General features: G+C 33.0%; 2 protein-coding genes across 3 annotated transcripts; one reads left to right on the forward strand and one right to left on the reverse strand.

The window, feature by feature from the left end:
• Positions 1-528: 528 nt before the first annotated feature.
• LOC149897697 (uncharacterized) lies at positions 529-16,034 on the reverse strand. Its single transcript, XM_090116177.1, has 23 exons — positions 15,915-16,034; positions 11,358-11,422; positions 10,738-10,942; positions 9,661-9,853; positions 9,304-9,381; positions 8,745-8,831; positions 8,135-8,203; positions 7,567-7,602; positions 6,453-6,521; positions 6,262-6,324; positions 5,962-6,057; positions 5,695-5,782; positions 4,596-4,657; positions 4,308-4,407; positions 4,004-4,092; positions 3,803-3,910; positions 3,295-3,411; positions 2,961-3,077; positions 2,505-2,559; positions 2,317-2,412; positions 1,803-1,970; positions 1,215-1,277; positions 529-1,126 (listed from the first exon to the last, which is right to left on the reverse strand). Exons 1-23 carry the CDS (start codon positions 15,923-15,925, stop codon positions 1,020-1,022), a joined length of 2,142 nt encoding a protein of 713 aa, XP_089972303.1. The 5' UTR covers positions 15,926-16,034; the 3' UTR covers positions 529-1,019.
• A 1,532-nt stretch (positions 16,035-17,566) lies between these two features.
• Positions 17,567-21,719, forward strand: LOC149897698 (eukaryotic translation initiation factor 2 subunit 1-like). Of its 2 annotated transcripts, none has more exons than XM_090116405.1 (4): positions 17,567-17,670; positions 17,768-18,005; positions 19,489-19,609; positions 20,707-21,719. In XM_090116405.1, exons 2-4 carry the CDS (start codon positions 17,897-17,899, stop codon positions 20,768-20,770), a joined length of 294 nt encoding a protein of 97 aa, XP_089972531.1. In that variant the 5' UTR covers positions 17,567-17,670; positions 17,768-17,896; the 3' UTR covers positions 20,771-21,719. The 2 variants fall into 2 exon arrangements, with proteins under 2 accessions (XP_089972531.1, XP_089972532.1); XM_090116406.1 differs by having other exon boundaries at positions 17,571-17,670; positions 17,785-18,005.
• The last annotated feature ends 1,407 nt before the right edge of the window (positions 21,720-23,126 follow it).

Genomic DNA, 23,126 nt, shown 5'->3' on the forward strand with positions numbered 1-23,126 from the left:
TGTATGTTTTAGATTACCTAATATTGTGTTAATATTGAGATTAAATAAAACAATCCGCATAAGAATATAGTGTTTTATTTGTTCTATTAAAATACAATAGTTAACATTACCTTACTGCAAACACAAATTATTTCTTATGTGCCAAATCTTAAGTTAAGAACGTATACCATTGCTCTTAGCATAATATATTAATTTCGAAATAATTCGGTATTTTTACTACCATTACAATTTGTTTTAAAATAAACACCCGTTTTAACGAAATAACATTGACTTCGATTTATTGTTTAAAAAGTATTAAGTATTTTCAATTTCAAATATTACGAAAGGTCTACAAAATATATTGTTCGTAGCTAGGATCCCAAAAACAAGAGATCAAATCCGAACCACGCTCAATTTAATATGTTAGGATATAAATTATGAAAATGCTGAAAAAATGTTGTGTAAAAAATACTGTAGTATATTTGTATACAAAATTGAGATACAAAATATAAATACGTTATCCATATAAATTTATAAATATATACGTTATCCATATTACGAAATTTGAAAGAATATTAACGGCTTTTTCTTACGGTGCATTAACATCAAACGAACATAGAGCTAGAGCAAGAGCATTCTTTCGTGATCTTTTAGTGTAAACGAAAACTTTTATTAAAGTGAAACTTTATTACATCGTCTCAAACTTTTTGGTCTGTGTAGCGCATGTCGCGTGTATCGCGGCTGCCGAGTAGGTATACCTACTCGGCAGCCGACCGTCACGCGACATGCGCTACACAAAGCAGTGTTCGGAACCGTTCGAACAGTTTCACTTTTACCGTGGTTTCATAAAACCACACAACATTTTTTCAGTGTTGTTCAATATCAGAAGTTAGAACACATGGAATCTTTTGGAACGCACTAAGAAAAACGAACGCTCTACGCCTGTTTACACTAAAATAATTTGACATAGTGGGGTTAGAATGAGCATGCGTTCGTTTGATGTAAATGCACCGTTAGAAAATGGAAAATCTATATTTTATCTATGGCCCTTTAATATTTCCCATAATCTGTGGATACGCGTAATAAGATACTGTGGGACATTCGCACGTTCCTCTGGGACCTGGAACACCTCTGGGACCTATTGCACCTGTAATTTTTTTTAATTAATTTATTAATATCAAATATTCAATCATCAAATATAATAATATAATTGAAACTGCAATCGATGAACTGACCTTCTCTACCCGGATCACCTCGCTCACCGTGTCTTCCTTCTGGACCCGGAGGACCAACGGGACCTAAAATAACAGTACAGAAAATTAATTGACCAAATTGATTGATCCAGTAATTTTTGTGTATTTTTCGATTTTTCCCCTTTTTAATTTATGAAATATTTATGGATAATATTAATGGTTTAAAAATTGTGTGATTTTATATTCTTAGAAAAATACTTTTGCTATTTTTAATCGCAAGTAACAAAATGTTTAGATTATTAAATTGCATTGAAAATTAATTCATTACATAATATGTAGAAGTAGGTAATTTCACGTCTCATTTGAGTTAACTTTACTTAACATTACAACGACGTTAACGTTTAAACCACAAAAAGTTTATAAACGATGAAAAAAGAAAAACAACAAAATTAAACAAATTAATAAACAATTCACATCTAATTAAACTTTTCACTTATTAACCATTTAAGCTTTATTTTACAGTTTGTACCTACAAAGTTACGCAATATTATATCTATCTATCAGTAGTATTTTTATTTTAAAGTATAGAACAGGTGTCTACTATAATAAATAAATAAATCTATCACTCACCCGGCAACCCAACAAGTCCCTGAGGCCCCGGGATCCCAACGCCCTCTGGCCCCCGCTCCCCCTTATCCCCTTTGTCCCCGCTGGGCCCCGGCGCGCCCGGTCGCCCCGGTTCACCCGTCTCACCCGGGTAACCGCGGGGCCCGGGGGAACCGGGCTCACCTGGTGTACCTTGAAATAATTGTATGATTTTGTATTATTAAAATGAAAATAAATGGAAAGGAATATACATACCTTCTTTTATATTGTACAGAGATATGGAAATAAATTTGAGCGTGGTTTCATAAGAAACTTTATTTTAATCTTAAAAATGATTGATTGTTATTCCGATTATTTTATTACAAACAAAAATTTGAAATATAATATTTTCATTCTTCCTCTAGTCTATTCACAATTATTATTCTATATCGCATCAAACAAAGACAAACTTATATTGTAACCACCAAATAATTAAAAAAATTATGCATATTAATTATAACAATTTTTATTATATTCGGTGGTTTCAATTGTATCTTACCTGCCGCTCCTGCTGGACCCGGTCTTCCCGGTGGTCCTCGTCTCCCCGCAGAAACCGGCACAGCCATCAAACTACTCGCTAGTTCCTTTAATCCCTCTGTAAGTTTTTATTTATCAAATAATAAACTTAAATTTAAAACTGAAATGAACACACAAATCGAAATAAATATTTTGAAAGTGTTTATTTACCTTGTAGTAAAGCTTGACAAATATTTCTCACGTCTGCTTCAGTCAATGAAGATTGCTGAAAAAATATTTGAATTAAACATCGGTAACGAAACTTCCTAAGTGAAATCAAGCATTAGCTTTTACTTCTTTCTTTTTTAATTCTACTGTAATCAATATAATGTCTATTTAGTCAAACAAAACACATCATTGTTATTGGCATGATTGATGTAGCACGAAAATTGAAATTTTTTTTCGTATAAATATATAAATCTTTATATATATAAAATTCTCGTGTCACAATGTTAGTCTGCATACTCCTCCGAAACGGGTGGACCGATTCTCATGAAATTTTCTGTGCATATCGGGTAAGTCTGAGAATCGGCCAACATCTATTTTTCATATGTACCACGGGCGAAGCCGGGGCGGACCGCTAGTAAAATATATAAATAAAATATAAAAGCAAATCTTAAATCTTACCTCGACAATAATATCTCTAGGAGCAGCAAGGCCCGGCGGCCCCCGCGGGCCTGGTGCCCCTGGTATACCATCCAATCCATCTCTACCTGGTATACCTGCAAGCCCTGCTTCACCTTTCTATGCGAAAATAATAAGAAGAATTGTAATACTTTTTATACATATAATAACGCTTAATTTCATTATCATTTGTGATAAATAGGATGTCAATAACGTGTCCTTTTGCTTTATACATTAATTCCAATATTTATAATAAGCGTGAGTAGCGTAAACGTAAGATAATAGTATAAAATTGAGTCAAAATTATTCCTATTCTTGACACTCCTATAAAATTTACCTGTCCTCTTTCTCCTGGCGGTCCTGGTGGTCCTGGAACACTGGTGGTAGATAACGGTGGCACAGACAAGCCCGGAGGCCCTGGAGGACCAGCCGGTCCTGGTCGACCTTCTGGGCCCTATATAATATTAATCGTTTTAAACTTAATAAGAATATTCGACTACTCGATTGAAGAAAAAGTAATTGATTATTTTCAAAGCAATCTTCTACATAATATGACACACACACACACACAAATCTTACAGCTATACTGTGCGATTTGAATACCTTCCTACAATTTTAATAAACTACTAAGTTAATATAAATAAACTTACTGTTATCACATCGTCCACTTAATAAGTTACAAACAAAAAAGTAGAAAATTATGGATTTAATAAAATACTTATTAATTCTTACTAGCAAATAAATTTTAATGTTCAATGTAAAATATAACAAATGCTCTATATTATTTTACTTACATATAGTAATGGTAACAACTTAACTCAGATTTGCGTATAAAAATAACATACCTGTGGTCCTTCAGGCCCTGTTTTTCCTTCAGGGCCCGGTAATCCCGGTGAGCCCCTTTCGCCTTGAGGCCCTGCGATACCAGGAAAACCTTGTGGACCCGGTAGACCCTTTATTTATGTAGAAAATGATTTAATTCATTATGGGATATAAAAATAAATTCAAAATAACTTCAAACATGACATTGAGAATGTAGTACGTACAATTGGCCCGATTAATCCAGGAATGCCCCGAGGCCCCGGCTCACCATCCCGCCCCGGTCTCCCCGAAAAACCTTTCTCTCCTTTACTACCTGAAATATGTAATTCTAATTCTATGCATAAATTTTATTATGAACGTACACACAATAAAATAATTACATTTAGTTAGTAAAAAGTTAGAATTATAAACAAATTACTGCATTTTGAATAATTTATTCATCTGTGCTTGTTACAAACTTTTTTTACAAATAACTCTAGTTACTGTGTGGAATTACTACAATAGAAATACTGTCGTTTTGTCGCTTACCGTGAATCACAGACATATTCATATGTGCAATTGACCCGGGAGGGCCCGGAGGACCGATTTCACCACGCGGTCCTATTGGCCCTGGAGGACCTGGTTGTCCCTGACATAGTAATAACAATTAGAGAACAAGTAAAATTCGTTTTAAAATATGGCTTCACGTAAAAGACTTACTCCAACTCATAAGAGATAGAGTATCAAGAAATGTTGAAAATAATTTCATATTATGAAAATAAATTGATTACATTATTGATTAATATTATTAGAAAATAGTTGGAATATATTACGTACATCCTTTCCATCAACTCCAGGCAGACCAGACAAGCCCACTAAACCGGCTTCACCTGGTTCCCCTAAAATTATTGAATATCATTTTTTATAAGAGACTAATGGTAAGTTCTGAATAAACAAAAACTTAAATAAATTAAAAAAGGTCAAATGGATAGTCTAAAAATATTTCTTTTGGCTCCCACGTGTCCTTTTATGTAGATACTAGCTTCCGCCCGCGACTCCGTCCGCGCGGATGTCGGTCTTCGCGTGGATGGTTTATTTCTCCATTTTAAGTAACTCTGACAATGACATCTTATCTAATGACATCTTATCTATCTTATCTATTGGACCCAAATACGGCTAGGCCTATAATAATACGCAACGTGTGTTCGCGGTTCTACAGAACAACGTCTATGGATAAAACTGAAAAATTAAGATTAATTTTTTTTTACGTATTTTTCCAGGATAAAAAGTATCCTATTTTACGCCCAGGATAATAAGGTATAATTATACCAAGTTTCATCGAAATCGAACCGTTAGTTTTTACGTGATGCCTGAACATACAGACAGACAGACAGACAGACAAAAATTTTTTTAATCACATATTTGGGTTTGGTATCGATCCAGTAACACCCCCTGCTATTTATTTTTTCAATATTTTCAATGTACAGAATTGACCCTTCTACAGATTTATTATATGTATAGAATACTCGGAACATTACCGTGCTTTGTGCATTGATTTTGTAGATGATATGATTATTTTTGTAACTTTGTGAACGCTTGAGTATAATTTTTGAATAATTAGTTTATATTACATAGTGGGAAGATATTATCGTCTAAGATACAGGCTCGGCCTAGTTTAGACGATAATGTCCATAGTTTTAAGTATTGTGCTTATATAAAATGAGTGACATACACAGTGTAATTGAAGGTATGGATAAATAAAGATTTTTATCATTATTATTATAGAATAAATCTCTCAAATCATATGATAGCTATTATAGTCTATTTATCAGTTATTATTTATTAATAATGCCTGGGTTTGTGTTTTTTTATTTTTTTTTTATGTTTATTGAATCTTTAATTATATTAAACTGAGGTTTAATTTTTATATAGGTACCCTTTTGACCCGGTTCTCCTCTTTCTCCTTTACTACCCCTACGCCCCGGTTCTCCCGGAAGACCGGGTGGCCCTGGCACCACGGCTACCTGTGACGTAAAAAATATTTATCTTAAATTTAACTTAGACTATTAGAGACTTTATTCAATCATTCATTAATTTCACATAAAAAATGATTGGTCGATACACTGACAAGATAAATAAAGAAATCAAAATGTACTCGCTATTTCTATACAACGTCCAAAAAACATAATTATAATAATCATACATTGCTACTTAGCCCTGGTAATCCCTGCTCTCCTTTAGCTCCTTTAAGTCCCGGTGGGCCGATTATACCCGGAGGGCCTTGCAGACCTCGAACACCCTGAAATAAGAATGAATTTATCATTACTTAAGATTATTTAGTTGGTTTATTAGACTTCAAAAATAAGAATAAATAAGAGGAGTGAGTTGAATGAAGTTTAGTTATAATTTTATTTATATGTACTTGAAAAATAAAAGATTTAGTTTCAAATTCATTGAATTTTCTAAAATATTAGTAGGTATAGTAATCTTAAGCAACACTTACAGGCAATCCTGTATAACCTGGCGGGCCCCGGTCCCCTTTTAAACCTGGTAGTCCTTGCGGTCCCTATAGCATATTATTGTTATACACATAAATACATATAAATTCTTCATAATTGTGGAATCATAAAGTTTTGTTTAAATTATTAGTAAGTACAAATAGGTTTTTATAATAATTGTGAATGTTGAACTTACCGGTGGACACGTAGCATTACATACGGGTAGAAGAAATGGATTACTCGACGAATTTTGTGAACCAGACCACTGAAAAATGAATAAACAGGACATAATGCGTTAATCAGAACAGATTATTATTCACTAGCTTCCGCCCGCGGCTTCGCCCGCGTGGTGTTATGATAAAAGGTAGCCTATGTTCTTTCTTAGGGCGTTTGTCCACTACAAGGAATTTTACGGTCCGGCATTCCGATTTTTTACGGTCCGGTATGGCACGCCATTAATCTATATACTAGCTTGTGCACTATACGTAATTTTACTGTCCGACATTTTACTTTTCCCTATTCCGGATGGTTTTTTGTGTCTACGAGTCGCTGTAGGTATAATTGTTTTCGAATACCCACTTGAAGCTCTTGTTTTAATTTCTTTTAGTTGGCAATGAGATTTGAGAAGTCGGTATTGTTATTTTATATACATTGACCAAGCATTAACCTATAATTATTATCTAAGTAAGTGTTGGTAAGTTAAAGTTCAAGTGGGAATAGCTTTAGCTCCTCGTCACCGATTAAAATACATAAGTGAAACACGCATTTTAAATCTCTTACGGAACTTTACTTTTTATTATAACGAAGTAATATAATATTTCACCTTCTATATTTTTTACTCGTTTCTTGTAAAATGCAAAAACAATCATTTATGATAGCATTATACCGCCAAACTTCCTTGAACTGTACCGCACTGATCCGAGTAAAGACGGACAGGTGCACAAGCAATTCATCGGTTTTTTCATGCCACACCGGACCGTAAAAAATCGGAATGCCGGACAGTAAAATTCCTTGTAGTGCACAAGCGCCCTTAGGGTCTAAAATTGTCTGTGCCAAATTTCATCAAAATCGGTTGAGAGGTTTAAGCGGGAAAGCGTAACAGACAGACAGACAGATAGAGTTACTTTCTGCATTTATAATATTAGTAGGGATTAACATTAAAATATATTCTTCCAATACTCAAAGAAACTAAATTAACAGTATTAAGTACTGTTAATTTAGTTTCTTTGAGCAGGTAAAATAATTCGTAATAAATTTCATTAATTTATTTTTTACTTACATCTATATTGTAACTGATTAAAAATATTTACCATTTCAGGAGCGTCTATTAATGGTTCTGCTATTTCCTATGTAAAACAAAAAATAATATTATTTATCACATTTTGTGTGAAATTATTAAAAAAATACCTGTACCTACCTGATGGAAAATAAATTACTTAATTGAAAGAAAATCAGTTCAATCAGTTGCTGGCGAGTTACAACTCGGTACGATGGATTTTTTTAAACGTTAAAGATATTTATTTGAATAAAAAAAATACTAAAAATTTTCATAAAATGCAGATCTTAGGGCAATTTTACCATTACCGTTTTTAACATTTCGTAAAAAAAAATTACCAGAAATTAGCACAACACATTTTTATAACGCGTATTTTTTATTAAGAGATAGGTACATCTCTTTATAAAAAATAAAATACAAAAAACCAAAAAACCTTTGAAACATTTCACAGGTTTTTGCAATAATTAGGAGGTTCTAAGGTTCTATCACAAAGAGATGAGATTCAATTCAAATATTCTTTCATCAAATATTTTTAACTTTAATCAGTATTAAAAAACTACATTTATGACCCCCAAGGCTCATATCAAAAAAGTTTTACTTACAATTTCTTCACAGCTCTCCTCAGTTAGGTTGAACACATTGCAGCTTATTGATAACCATTGAAGATCTACCTAAAAATTAACGTCATATATTTTATAGTATTTATAATCGCTTGTAATAATATTGATCATACATATTTTATAGTCCCTTGATAATTATTGCTAATACAAGAAGTATTATCAATAATTATCGGGGTTGGAAAAAAAATTAGTGTAACATTTTATCGTTATGCGTGACATTTTTCCGTTACGCGCCATCTTCGACGTATTTCTGTAAAATTGCATAATATATGTAGTAGATATATTATTTTTTGAAAAATAAGGTCATGAAGAAGTTTCACTTCTTACGTGTGTACACTAGTACACGCACACATTTTTTTTTATTCAGGGAGTTAGTCTAGACAAGTTTACGTAGTTTGGCAGACTTTACGATTTGAGTCGTTTGATCAAATTACAAATTAACTTGTTAAAAATATTTTCTACTTCTAACTAACACATTAAGTTAATTTCACAATGAGTCAAACAACTAAAGCTTAGTAAAAAAATGTATACCTACACTAGTTCAGAAATTATTTATCGATATAATTGGAACAACAAAAAAACCATAACTTACAGGAGCCGGTGTTCCGTCATCATTGGACACGATACTGACGCTAGTAGCGTTACTGAAGTTGTGTTTATTTATCTCTTCTGGTACCAACTGTAAATAAGAGAAGATATTGGATAAAACTTATCCGTCTAATAAACGTAATCTGTCAAATACGGGCAATTAGAATACGTTTTTAAAATGGTAGTTTTATACATTATTCGACGAATAAGTTATAACCAAGGATTGAAAAATCAGCCCTTAAACAAACGTTAACAATTTACAGGCGAATAAAAAGTATTAAAAATAAAAATTCAAGCAGCTCTCACAATTTCAATTTGTTTTTTTTTTCAATTAATAAGTACCTAAGTACTTAGTTTTAGTTTTAAAGAATAAATAACAAAAATCATTCAGTCATTCGTGTTTATATGATTAAAAATATATTATTAGATAATTAATAAAGAAAGATCGGGATGAAAAGAGACCGATATAATAACAGATATAGGTGTTTTTAAACTTCTTAGGTGTGGTAATACAACATGTAATACTTATCTTATGTCATAATAAAACCATGAAAGCATTTTACCTCCACACAATCAACAGCAGCGTACACAGTATCATTGGTTATTCCCACGTGAATTTTATGCCAGCCTGGTCTAAATAACTGAAATACAACATTTTTAACTGTAAATAACAAAAATAATATCGCAATTTTAAACGAATATTAGCGTCACATTCACACACATTTCTATTTATTTTATGTACCTATATTTCATTTAGAATTAAAAAAAGAACACAATAAGAGATTTATAAATCGCACTGCACGTCTATGAAAATTCACTAACGTACTTTAAAATTACAAAAATTTTTTTTATAAAAGTACATTATCATACATACTATGTTCATCGTACAATTAACATTACTCAAATGTATAATTACCAACCTCAGGACAAGAGAAGATGACTCTACTATGTTGCGCGAAGACCGCCAACTTCTTCACATGGGGTAGCACAGTAAGAGAGAAGATCAGACTCTGAGCTCTGACTCTGATCAGACTCCATGGTCTTTGCTGGTATCTCGCGTTGAATGTGGCTGTTATACTGAACCTTTCTGGTAGACCGTTTGGGAAGACCTTCCTGTAATGTAATAAATTTTTGAAAACGCTAATTATTACGTGAAAATCTAAACTAGGCTGTTTTCAAGTGCTTTATAAATATTCATTTTTAAAGAATAGAAATATCTATTTTTTTCTATTCTTTAAAAATTTATAGGTAAGTTTAATGAGGCACTTGTTGCATGGGGTCAAAAATGATAAAAAATAAGGTTTAAGTCGGTAAGCTGAGTCTGTTATTTGATATCGATATTGATTTTAGAATTACCAATAACTCGTTTTACGAATAATATCTTTATTAATGAAATGCCTTCATTAGATTTATATACTATAATTGTAGCTATCATATTGAATAAAGCTCGTATGTAAATAAATGTAAACTGGTGGTAATTATTAATTACACAGCTAATTAAAGTGACCATACACGTCACTTCGCTTGATGAAAATGGACATTTGTACTTTCTGTGATTTGAATCAACTGTAGTTCAATCATATCATAAAGTATGATTGAAATCGTGTCACTATAAAACAGAATCATAAACTGAACATTAGTAGGTATCTTATCTTATAAATTATAAAATACTAGCTGTGCCCCGCGGTTTCACCCGCATTGCTCCGCTCCTGTTGATCGCGTGATGATATATTATAGCCTATAGCCTTCCTCGATAAATGGGCTACCTAACACCGAAATAATTTTTCAAGTCGGACCAGTAGTTCCTGAGATTAGCGCGTTCAAACAAACAAACAAACTCTTCAGCTTTATAATATTCGTATAGATAATCTCTTCACCAAGGCATAGCTTGGTGCTCAAGGAAGGTTTTAGTATATAATTTCATACAGCGTAAGTGAAGCCGCGGGCAAAAAGCTCTAACTACCTTAAAAAGCTCTAAATTTGGTTAAAAAACATACCGTATAGGCAGTGTAAGGTTAGCTCCATCTCCAATTCTATACGCTCTCTGTAAATCCTGCGACCCTTGTACCAGTGTTATCCCCGTGGTTTCTGGCCGGTCCAGACGGTACACAGCGATGAGGTCGACGGTCTGGAAGTCTATGTCGCCTGGCAGAACGCCAGAACAGAGAAACGGGTCTGGTGGTGGTATGGTAGTGTCTGTAACTGCAAAAGAATTTATATATGATGATTTTAATATCAATCCACACTAATATTATAAATGCGAAAGTAACTCTGTCTGTCTGTCTGTTACTCAATCACGCCTAAACTACTGAACCAATTTGCATGAAATTTGGTACCAGAGAAAGGACATAGGCTACCTTTTATTGCGAAATATGTACCACGGGCGAAGCCGGGGCGGACCTCTAGTTGATTATATAATAGGACATATCGCGTCTGTTTAGGTATGTGTTTAACCGTAGACAAAGGTATGTGTTGCAGACGGTTTTATTTATATATAATTTAATACCTAATACGATTTTAATTTAGATATAAGTACTAGGCATAAGTATGTACAATATTTTTTCATTGGTTCTTTAAGACTTTTAAAAAATTATCATATTCTTATCATGTATCGTACCATCCGTAGTGTCTTCTAAACATCCTGCCAAATGGGCTGTTAGAACAATGCTCAGGCAAATAAACCTGAAATAAAAAGTCAAATTACAATATGTTACTTATATATATAAAAATGAAACCCGTTTTCCTTGGTCACGGCATCACGCGTGAACGGGTGGACCGATTTTGATAATTCTTTTTTTATTATATTCCTTGAAGTACGAGGATGGTTCTTATGTAGAGAAAACGTAAATATGTACCACGGGCGAAGCCGGGGCGGACCGCTAGTATGTTATAAAAGAGCTTCGCTCTGAATATTGCTCATTAACCAAACCTCAATTAAACATGATACACGCAAATAATTAACTGTGAGCATCGTGTTTATTTGGAACAAAATATTGTGGTTTTAATAATACCTATGTGGTTTAAATAAAAATATAATTCATGATAATACCTCTGAAAAAAAAATGAAACGATATATTTTTAATTTTATACATAATTATACATAGTATAATAATTATCAGTAGGGTTGGATACCGTCAAAAATATAATGAAAGAGGATTAGCACATACAATGCGAACATTACTGAATTATCTAGGTATGCGATTCTGTCTGTCTGTCTGAGTCAGAAAAATTGTTTATCCCATTTAACAAAAGAAATACTTCCATCAAGATTCATCCCATTTATTTAGCTGTTCTATTGCCAATATCATTGAAGTGAAACTTATTTATCAGGGTTGGAAAAAATTTAGTGTAACATTTTTTCGTTACGCGTGACATTTTTCCGTTACGCGCCATCTTGTTCTTATCCCTACCACGTGTGATTCGACGTGTTTCTGTAAAGTTGCATATATAGTAAATTATTTTGTTTTTTGAAGTGAAACTTCTTTATCGAGGTTGGACAAAAATTTAGTGTAACATTTTTGCGTTACGCCGTACGCGTGACATTTTTGCGTTACGCCGTACGCGTGACATTTTTGCGTTACGCCATACTCGTGACATTTTTAAGGTCATAAAGAAGTTTCACTTCTTACGTGTGTACTCTAGTACACGCATACATTTTTTTTTTTAATAAGTGTGTACACTAGTAAGTACACGCAGACATTTTTATTAAAACAAATCTATTGCCAATAGTTTCTACTTCTAATTGAAATACATACAAAGGGATACACGGAGAACCGTTTATCATAATGTGCCACTAATAAGCTAGTGTCGTTGGACGAAAATAAATCAATCCAGCCAATAAAACAATAAAAATGATCATGGCCCACTTTCGTATAGAATCTCGATCGGGTCAACAGCTAATTGATCTATTTCAACCTTCAATAGACAATATAGAATTGCGGTTTTGACGTCTTTTGCATAAGAATAATACTCCATTGAAAAGTTACATTTGGGGTTGCATTTTTTAGAGGACGCAATTTTATTTTTTTGATGTGTAGGGGGGGTCAGTATGAAGCTATCACCAAGTTTGTGGGGTCGCCACCCTTGTCCCACGGCCGCCATCTTAAAAATAGCGGTTGATATGGTTTTTACGATATATCTCTTAAACTATTTATTTGATGAAAAACATTGGGTAACATTATTTGTTGCAAATTAAATTCTCTACAACTTTGGTCCAGTAACTTTTTGTCGTAGAACTAAAAATAAAAAAGTTATAATTGAAAATGTTCAGAAATTAGAGATATTTATATTTTTCAATAAAACTTTTTTTTATAATTTTACGAAGAAATGATATCAGACCATTTTTGTAGATTGTTTTTCGAGGAACAACTTTTATATACAACATTTTGTCATTAAGTAAATAGCTAAGGTTTTACAGCGCTCCGAAGTGAGTACTAATTTTCAGTACTCTGATCTATACAGTATACTTATATTATGTGTGTAAATAATAATTTGTCATCAGTAATTGTTTTTTTTTTGTTATTACATATAATATTTTCAATAATTAATTTTGCAATATTATTAATAATTAATTATTGAATCTTTTCCCCACCACCCAGGAGTTAAAGTCTGGAAGCGCGTTTTTTTACGTCGTAAAGCTGGGCTGAAATGTTCTGCAGTGTGCTTCCATTGTTGTGGAGTCTGGGAAAAGAGCCAATAGCCAATATATTATGTATAGTTACTACTGAAAAATAGTACTCACTTCTGAGCGCTGTAAAACCTTAGCTATTGACGTAATGAAAAAATGTTGTATATAAAAGTTGTTCCTCGAAAAACAATCTACAAAAATGGTCTAATATCATTTCTTCGTAAAATTATAAAAAAAAGTTTTATTGAAAAATATAAACATCTCTAATTTCTGAACATTTTCGCTTATAACTTTTTTATTTATAGTTCAAACCATTCCAACCGCTATTTTCAAGATGGCGGCCGTGGGACAAGGGTGGCGACCCCACAAACTTGGTTTTAGCTTCACACTGCCCCTACATATCAAAAAAACAAAATTGCGTCCTCTAAAAAATGCGAGGTTAGGCCTAAAAAATGTAACATTTCAATGAACTATAATGGGTCCTGAAGATATTGTATAGATTGGCGAAAAGAAAACTACTTATATGAAAGATTTTTTTTTTTTTTTTTAATAGAGGGTGGTTTTTTGGTAATGCCACCGAAGTGAAAGTACTTTAAATACTGCAGATAGAAATATTTTACTCAAAGGCCATTACTTTTGAAATGTTAGAAAACTACATTCAAAGATTTCCTGATTTCCCTTACAACAGCCGGGAATCGAACTGACTGTCACTAAAATCTGTTAAAATTTTAAATTACTTTCCGTATTTTATTATAGTAGTTATTGAATCGATCGAGGGTCAATAATAATAAGGATGATATTATCTTTCCAACAAACTTGGTCAATCAAATGAAAGGAAAACCATGTTCCATACTGTATATAAAACTGTGACATGAAATTCAGGGATCTAGGATTCCAAAGAATTCTTTTGTGCAATTATTTTTAGATACATAAAGCAAATAAATAATAATTAAGAAGGATATTTCGCGACGTTTCCAACTTCCGTCTGATCCATGTCTCTGTTCTCAGTCGGTGCCATGCCCCAGTGCTACGGCAAAGTTATAACTACTATTACTTAATTAAAAATTTAATTACTTAAATAATTAAAAGAAAAATGTTGTGTCGTTTTATGAAACCACGGTAAAAGTGAAACTGTTCGAACGGTTCCGAACACTGCTTTGTGTAGCGCATGTCGCGTGACGGTCGGCTGCCGAGTAGGTATACCTACTCGGCAGCCGCGATACACGCGACATGCGCTACACAGACCAAAAAGTTTGAGACGATGTAATAAAAGTTTCACTTTAAAAATCATGTTTTTACACCACTCACAACTCAAAAAGGGCTAAGTAAACGGAAACTTTTTTTGGTCGTTGTAGGTACTTAGCGCTGCTTTGTTTAGTATTAAACAAGCGTTAAAATTTAGAATTTCAGAGAGCGGGGGCAGCTAGTAACAATAAACGCATTCAAATTCGGGGACACTGTCGTTACCATAGGTCGTTACCATGTCGTTACTCATCCTATCATAACTCACACTCATGATAAGACCATAAAATTGTCAAAATGATTTACGATTCTTCAATTAATTTAGCGATTGTTTTGGTTATGGCTTACCTATTGTTCTTTTATTGATAAAGTTTTAACGAGTTTTGTAACGTACAAAACATTTGTTACAAAACTCGATTCAAGCTAGAGCCAGATTAAAATTATGCTGTGTGTAAATCCATGTTATAACCGGGTGTAATCGTTAAGTGTGCACAGGCGATTATTCCGTAACTATTACTGATTACATACATATATCAAAAAACTTTTAACTGATATCGAAAGCCCTTAACTTTTGCATGAGATATGACTATCCCCAACATGTAATATGAATGGTTTTGGTTCTTTTTTTGGTTTTGTGCAAATTACTTCGCAAATTTTAATGAAAATTCATTTAGAAACTGTAAATAGAGCTCGACGTGGAATACAATGGTATTACAAAACGAGTATGTCACTTCGAACATTTGCTTTGAATACAAAATGTATGGGAAATTAAATATATGGGCGTGTTTGATGTAAAATTTTTGGATATTTCCCGTTAAAGTTATTTTCGTCATTTTACTCATTAGATACAGGGCTTTATCAGTTTATAGTTTTTTGATATCTGAAATACTTACCTACGGAATAATCGCCTGTGCACACTTAACGATTACACCCTGTATAATAAATTTAACCTTCGCTTAAAGTAAACTTCGTTTTCAGGAATTACCATTTAGTTTAGCTTTACAATAAAACATTTTACGTACGTTCATAATTATTAAAACTACTGTAAGTCAATTTGTACACAATGAGTTTGAATAATGTAACACATGTTTAATTAAAGTTATACTTTGTTTAATCATTTGTTTCTACTTAATTTATTTCTTCTACTACTTTCGTCGAAAAGTCTCCGAATAGAAATATAATAATGATCCAGAAAGCGCAACATTGAAAATCCAGGAAATAATAAAACGCTGCCCTACTTACTTACAATAATTAGCAATCAACCTACATTTCCAATTCCATATAATAAATTATCCAAAAACTTACCAAACACCCATATTGTGATACAATTATATAACTATATCCACACTAGCTAAGAGCCGATCATTATGCGTTGTTGTCGTCAAGACGATTCGCAGTACACTCTGTCTGAAAGGCTAATAAACGTGATTTCTCTGTTAAACGATACGACAATATACATCAATTAATTCTTCGTATTGTCATAATATGTTCTAACCGCAAGCGGGTCAGGGTTGAGGAGCATAGCTCTGTTGCTGGCTTTTAGGCTATTAATCCTGACGTTAGTGATCCTGTTGGTATCCAGTTGTTTCATGTTTTGGGTGATCCAAATTAATACAGCAATATTATCCTGATTAAAGAAGAAATGTATAATTTTTGCAAACTAAAACCCTTTGCGAAATAACAAATACTAAACGAATTAGAAAAATATCCAATTGAAAATTTCAGCTTATTTCAAAATGTACCATTATAGCAAAAGTCTGTTATGATCTTCAAAACTACTTTTAAGTGGAAGGAGATATAATAATTTATATCTAAGTAAAAAGAGTAGTATTAGCACTCCGGAAGTGACACGTTGAAACGTGGCTAATTAGCCACATTTTATATCAGTTTTCGCTTTTTCACTCACATATGCAATTGGTGTTTAGTTATAATATCATATGGCGTGGGTAGTTAGATAATTCATTGTTATGGCGTAAGGGTACCTAGTTAGTTAATTCATTGTAATCATGGTCTTTATTTTCCTATATGGAACCGGAAGAGGAAAAATGACATTTTCATCCTCATTAGGTATTGGTACAAAAGCGCTTACAAAACTTTTAAGTGCGCGGTTTTCGAAGAAATCAATTAAAATATAACACGCATAAATATCAATTAACATTACATTCTCGGTATGCGAACAATTTGACCTTACATCTAACTACCTAATAAATGGATTTGTTCATTGATCCTAGGTCAATGTCTCTATCAAGATTGGACTAATAATAATGAATCGTAATATTTTTAGAACATAGTTTTGTTAACTTTCATCCATGATTTATTTTCATAAGTAGATACCAATCTTCTTAAGTGCACTTAAATTATAGCTTTTTAATCTTCTTTTTCAAAAGAACAACTTATTAGGTAGGTGTTAATTAATTAAAAGCATGATCGATGATGGATTCGGTCAGTTTGAGGTTCCAGACGATGGAACCGATGGAACCCAACAAGAACCTTAATCAACCCTTTCATCAAATCATACAAAATATAATCTAAGGGCGTATTCAGAAAGAAAGCTTGAAACTTATAAGCGCTTATCGGCGCTTGTCATGTTCATATATTTTCCTGTCAGTGCTGGTAACCCGCGCAGGAAAATATATGAACATGACAAGCGCCGATAAGCGCTTATAAGTTTCAAGCTTTCTTTCTGAATACGCCCTAACTGAAACACCATGACGCGGACGGTGACGGACCATGACGGACTTGTAGGAAGGTTATAGTGTCGATTTTCAATATTTTAAAAATAAATAGAAAGTGACACATGCCGAATTGAATAAACCTTTAATTTTTATTTTCAATATAATAATGTCTACGCAAATTTATTTGTAATTCCATACAAATCTTATTCTATTTCTCAATTGCCTTGTATTCTATAGAGCTGAAATGACATTATTAAGATATAAGACTATCCATTAATTGTCACTTGTCAGTTGTCAGTTTTGCAAGGCTCAACGTGAACAAAATAGTTTCATCAGATTTTTCAAAGTTAAATTACTAAAAAAACTACACAAGAATGTTTTTAAAGGTCTGTTTTATTTAAACACAATTACTACCTTCAATTTGGTCTTCACAAACTAATATGAAATTGATTCTAAAGAGGTTATAATTTCCCCAATTTTCAGATGCCTCTGTCGTGTAGGTTTTACCAGGAGAAATATCCTGAAGTGGAAGATGTAGTGATGGTAAATGTGCGTTCCATCGCTGAGATGGGCGCATACGTACATTTGCTCGAATAAAATAATATCGAGGGCATGATATTGCTCTCTGAGTTATCCAGACGTCGTATTCGTTCTATCAACAAACTCATTCGTGTTGGCAAGACTGAGCCGGTTGTGGTCATCAGAGTGGACAAAGAAAAGGGTAATTGATATAACTAACTATAATATTGTTACTAGTTTTGATATGGTTCATAGTGTAAAATAAGTTCTATAAGATATAAGATTCTATTAATTTGTCTCATGGCATTTTTACGATATGTTTTTGAAAGACGTGTAAAGATAGGAGGCCCACATCCCTTCCCATCCCCTACCCATCCTCTCCTTCCCTATCCTCATTCCCTCCCATCCTCGCCCCTTCTACCTAACTGCTTCCAAATCCCTTTGAGGACAGCAACACATCCACTTCCCAGTGGAGTGGATGCTTATGGGCGGCGTGTATCGCTTAACACCAGGCGACGCGTCTGCTCGTTTGCTATCCTATATCATAAAAAAAAAAAAAATAATAATAAGAAATCGAATATAATTATGTTTTGATTAAAAGAAAAGTGAATTTCTGGCATGACTAAATTTTGATTCACAGTATAAAGGTAGAACTTGTGTCTTGTTCGACTAAATTTAAACTACAACGTAACAAACTATTAAATTGTTACAGCATAAGTTTATTCCATAAGAAAGTACTATACCAATTAAATTTCCTTAGAGCGTAGACGCACTATGCGGGTAGCCGCATTGCGGGTAGCCGTCCGGCTGACCGCAATCACAATTTAGTACGTAATATTCATTTCTATGCGCACTGTGCGGTCTGCGGTAGCCGCATCGCAGTGCGCATAGAAATGAATATTACGTACATAATTGTGATTGCGGTCAGCCGGACGGCTACCCGTATAGTGCGTATACGCTCTTAACCTTCCAGCGGTCGCACCCTTGCGCCGAACACAAGCAGTCGCGCGGTCTGTGATTCCGCAAATTTAGGTGTCTCGTTTGGGAAAACAAATGAATATTTCGACTTATTGTATAGCACATGATTAAAAAGAGGTCTTAAACATGTGAAATAAAATAAAAACAACTTAATTACTCATTACTTCTAAGTCAAAGGTCTATAAAAACTCAAAATTTTTGACTCTGGGTGGAAATCACCGTTATAAATCAACATTAAACATAACAAAATGGAATTTTCTTTTTTACAACTACATAACAACTTATAAACTTGACTACAATTATCTTAGAAATAAATCACATTCATCATCAATTGGCACTGTGTAATAGGAACTCTAAAATGACATCTATTTTTGAGATCATTTTACGTAAAGTTCTAGAATAATCTAAATTATAATAAAATGAAATAAAGAAAACATACCTAAAAACTACTAATTTTTGTTTAGAATAACTATAATAAACTATTTGTCATTAGTGTCCATTATATCTACTGTAAATGAACATTCTCGGCATATAACAATCACATGTTCTAGACACATGTGTTTTCCACATTTGAAACAACTATACTTTGTTTTGCGGTTCTTTTTCCTATCGCAATAGTAACAACGACCTGCAAAACGTAAAACAATTCACGGAATATAAAATTGACCGAAAAGGAAATAATACTGTTCCACTATTCTTCATTCTAGGTTACATAGACTTGTCAAAACGTCGTGTTTCCGCGGAGGACATTGACAAGTGCACAGAGAGGTACGCCAAGGCGAAAGCAGTGAACTCGATCCTGCAGCACGAAACTGGACAAAGAAAAGGGTAAATTTTTTGATCCAAAGTGAATTTTTTTTTTTTTGCGCGTCGACGCAATTAACATTAACTTTAGTGAAGTGTAAAATTCGTTAAATTTTCTTAAGATCCTTTGCCTGACAATAAAGAACACATTAAAGAAAGAATTACCGAAATCGGTAAATTTTTCAAGCATGCCATGACCATGGGAATTAGGCATTCATTTTTATATATATTTGTTTGCATAATGAGTTTATTTCTTTGTCTATGAAAATCAATAATTTTTATAACTTTTTATTGGCGTATTGTTTTGTTAAAGTTAATTATAAATATTGTAATACAAATAGCTGTAAGGTAAAAAATAAATAAATAAATAAATAACTAAAACAAGCATCTATGATTGACAGCTATAACATACATTATGTATATTGTTGCATAACTAATTTGTAACATATTATGATGATGATTGTGATGCTTACACCGAAGATTTTCAATATTACAAGCAACAGTTTGACTTTAGGAAGGATGACAACATGCTACCAAAGATCAGTAACGTATTTTCTTTGAATGAAACCAATACATCACAATCTGATTCATTTACACAAACTGATGATGGAGGGAAAGTTGACAAAGGAAAAAATAATTCAAATCCATTAGATTTGGAGGAGGAAATCTCGTTTTCTTGGATTTTGAGACCCTCGGTTTCGGATTTAGAAAATGACTCATCAAAGGTTTAAAGCAATAAATTCACTAATGAAAACGAAAATGATGGTGATGAAAATAGAGATTCCGATTCCGTTTCGTGTAAAAATAATAGTATTGAAACTTATACATAGAAGAAAAGGGTAAAGAGAAAATCAGTAGATTCAAATTCATAACATAAGTGTTTGTTAAGTTTTCATTATTTGTTATAAATTTTCATGGATATACAATGTATGTTTATTTAAATTCCCTATGAAAATGTTTCAATTTATGTAAACATAAAAAAAAATATAAGTACCAAGTGAATAATGTGCTTTGATTGGCTACTTTTATGTCGCGAAAATATATCTTTCTTTTGACTAATTCATTAGTCTAATAGGCATACATTTTTATTTTATTGTATGAGTAACATTCTTTACTTACAGAATACATGGAGTACTGCTCTCACCTCTGGGATGGTTCCGCCAAGTACCAGCTGGAGGCGCTTGAGGCGATAGAGAGGCGTGCCAAGAGGCTAATAAACGACGATGAGTTAGTAGGCAAAAAACTCCAGAGCCTCGCCCACCGTCGCAGAGTGGCAAGTTTATCGGTATTTTATCGGATACACTTTGGTGAGTGCGTTGCGGAATTGCACGATTTAATTCCGCCATCCCCTTTTTTCCATCGATCGTCGAGGCGTACAGACTCTAGGCATCGCCATATGGTGGATGTTCCATGTACCCGGACAAAGCGGTTCGGATCGACATTCTTCATCCGAACCGCGAGGGACTGGAACATGCTTCCTGAGTATGTGTTCCCCGACGAGTACAACATGGGGGTCTTCAAGCGAAGAGTGAACGGGTACCTTCTAGGGAAGCGCGCTCCATCATAGGCCACATCTCAGCTTACCATCAGGCGAGATCGTGGTCAAGCGCTTCCCTATCACACAATAAAAAAAAAAAACATTAAGAAAATATACTATTTTTATTTAACTCAAACTCAAACTCATTTATTTAGAACACAAGTTAAAATTACTATGAACAAGAATTTGTAGTAGGTACATGAAAATACTCATATTGAGTAAAAAATTGTTTATTTTATTAATTTTAAAATATTGTTTTATTTTTCTAAGGTTTAACTGAAAATGAAAAATTATTTCAGCAAAAAATAAATAATTTTTCATTTTCATTTTTCAAATATCTTTTAATTATTGAAGAGTGGTAGGTAGTTTTTCTCTTCGGATGCATGGAGTTTTTTATCTCATTATAAGTCTACAATCTTAGATCATTAAGTAATGATCTAAGTCTACAATACATCTGTTCTAAGTTTGTACATTTGATAATAGATTGGCGAAAAAATATCAAAAGGCGCTGTGCTAAGTTCCAAATATATTTGCTTAATTTTTAAATATGTGTATAAAGAAATGTACAGAAATAACAATAAAAAACATTCTCACATTTTATGTTGTTTTATTTTTCCTATCAAACGTATTAGCTTTCTTCTGTTGTATATGCCTGCCCTGGTGTACCTATATGTTGGTCTGATATACCTTCAATAAGTAGTTTCAGTTTGTCTGCGACATACTTGTTTGCATGCTTGTTTGTTACTATGTATTTCAAGCAAAAACTGCTAAACGGATTTTGATGATAGTTGGCAGTGATGTTCAACATAGTTAAGTTATGGAAATCGCATACATTGAGTTAATAATATGTACTACCTAGATCGCATAAAATATAATAATTCCAACGAATTATTGCAACTGAAAAACAGTGCTGTTTGTGACAGTAATGAGTAATGACCACAAGTAATTACTGAGATGCAGCCTTTTATTTTTTTTTTGGTAAGGTGATCTGAACCAAATATAACTGTAATGTAGGTAGGTACTGTGTAATCTGATGTTCTGTCATATGTGGTATGAGAATTGAGAAGCAATAAAAATTTTATTTTTAACCGACTTCAAAAAAAGGAGGAGGTTATCAATTCGGCCGGTATGTTTTTTTTTTATGTATGTACACCGATTACTCCGAGGTTTCTGAACCGATTTACGTGATTCTTTTTTTGTTCGATGCGGGATGGTGTCGAATTGGTCCCATAAAAATTTTATTCGGATAGGCCCAGTAGTTTTTATTTTATGAGCATTTTTGTCTGTACAGTAGCACCTCGTTAAGTCGAACCTCGATAAGTCAAAAACCTCCAAATCTCGAAAAAATGTTCTGTTCCCTTCCCTTCAAACCCGAAAACCTCCGTTACTTGAAATCTTGACCCTCTGTTAGTCAAAATTATCACCGAGTCCCTCCAAGCCATTATGGTACATATTTTCACTCTATAAGTCGAAAAATTAAATTTGACCTCTGTATCTCGAACATAGCAACGTTTTATTTTACAACCTTTATAACTTGATCATTTGGAATTTATTACCTTTATTGTTCGAACAAAAATAAGTTACCGTTTTTAACAACTTGCCGACAGTGCAAGTACAATATTGTTTCTTAGAAAACATTTTTTATTTTATTTTTATTTTTTATTTTAAAATTATTTGAAATAATGTTGATTTGTAATAAATAAGAACAAGTTTGTCACCTCTGCAAGTTGAATTTTAATTTATTTTACCTCTTTGACTCAAAATTTATAAGAATAAACCTCAAACTCTGTATGTCGAATCAAAATCCGCCTAAGTCGAAATCCTCCATAAGTTGAAAACTCTATAACTCGAATTTTTTGGGTTCTCCCTTGATTTTCGACTTATAGAGGTGCTACTGTATTTGTAAATGTTGCAAGTGCAAGTTGGAAGTCGGTTGTTTAATGTTTTTAACGCAGTTATATAGACTTGTTATAATAAACGAATGGTAAAGGGATTTGATTCTTT

The sequence above is a fragment of the Colias eurytheme genome, chromosome 25, assembly GCF_061535395.1.
Source record: "Colias eurytheme isolate Ceu_HAF_F1 chromosome 25, ilColEury1 Martin Lab GWU primary, whole genome shotgun sequence".
Classification (NCBI taxonomy): Eukaryota; Metazoa; Arthropoda; class Insecta; order Lepidoptera; family Pieridae; genus Colias; species Colias eurytheme.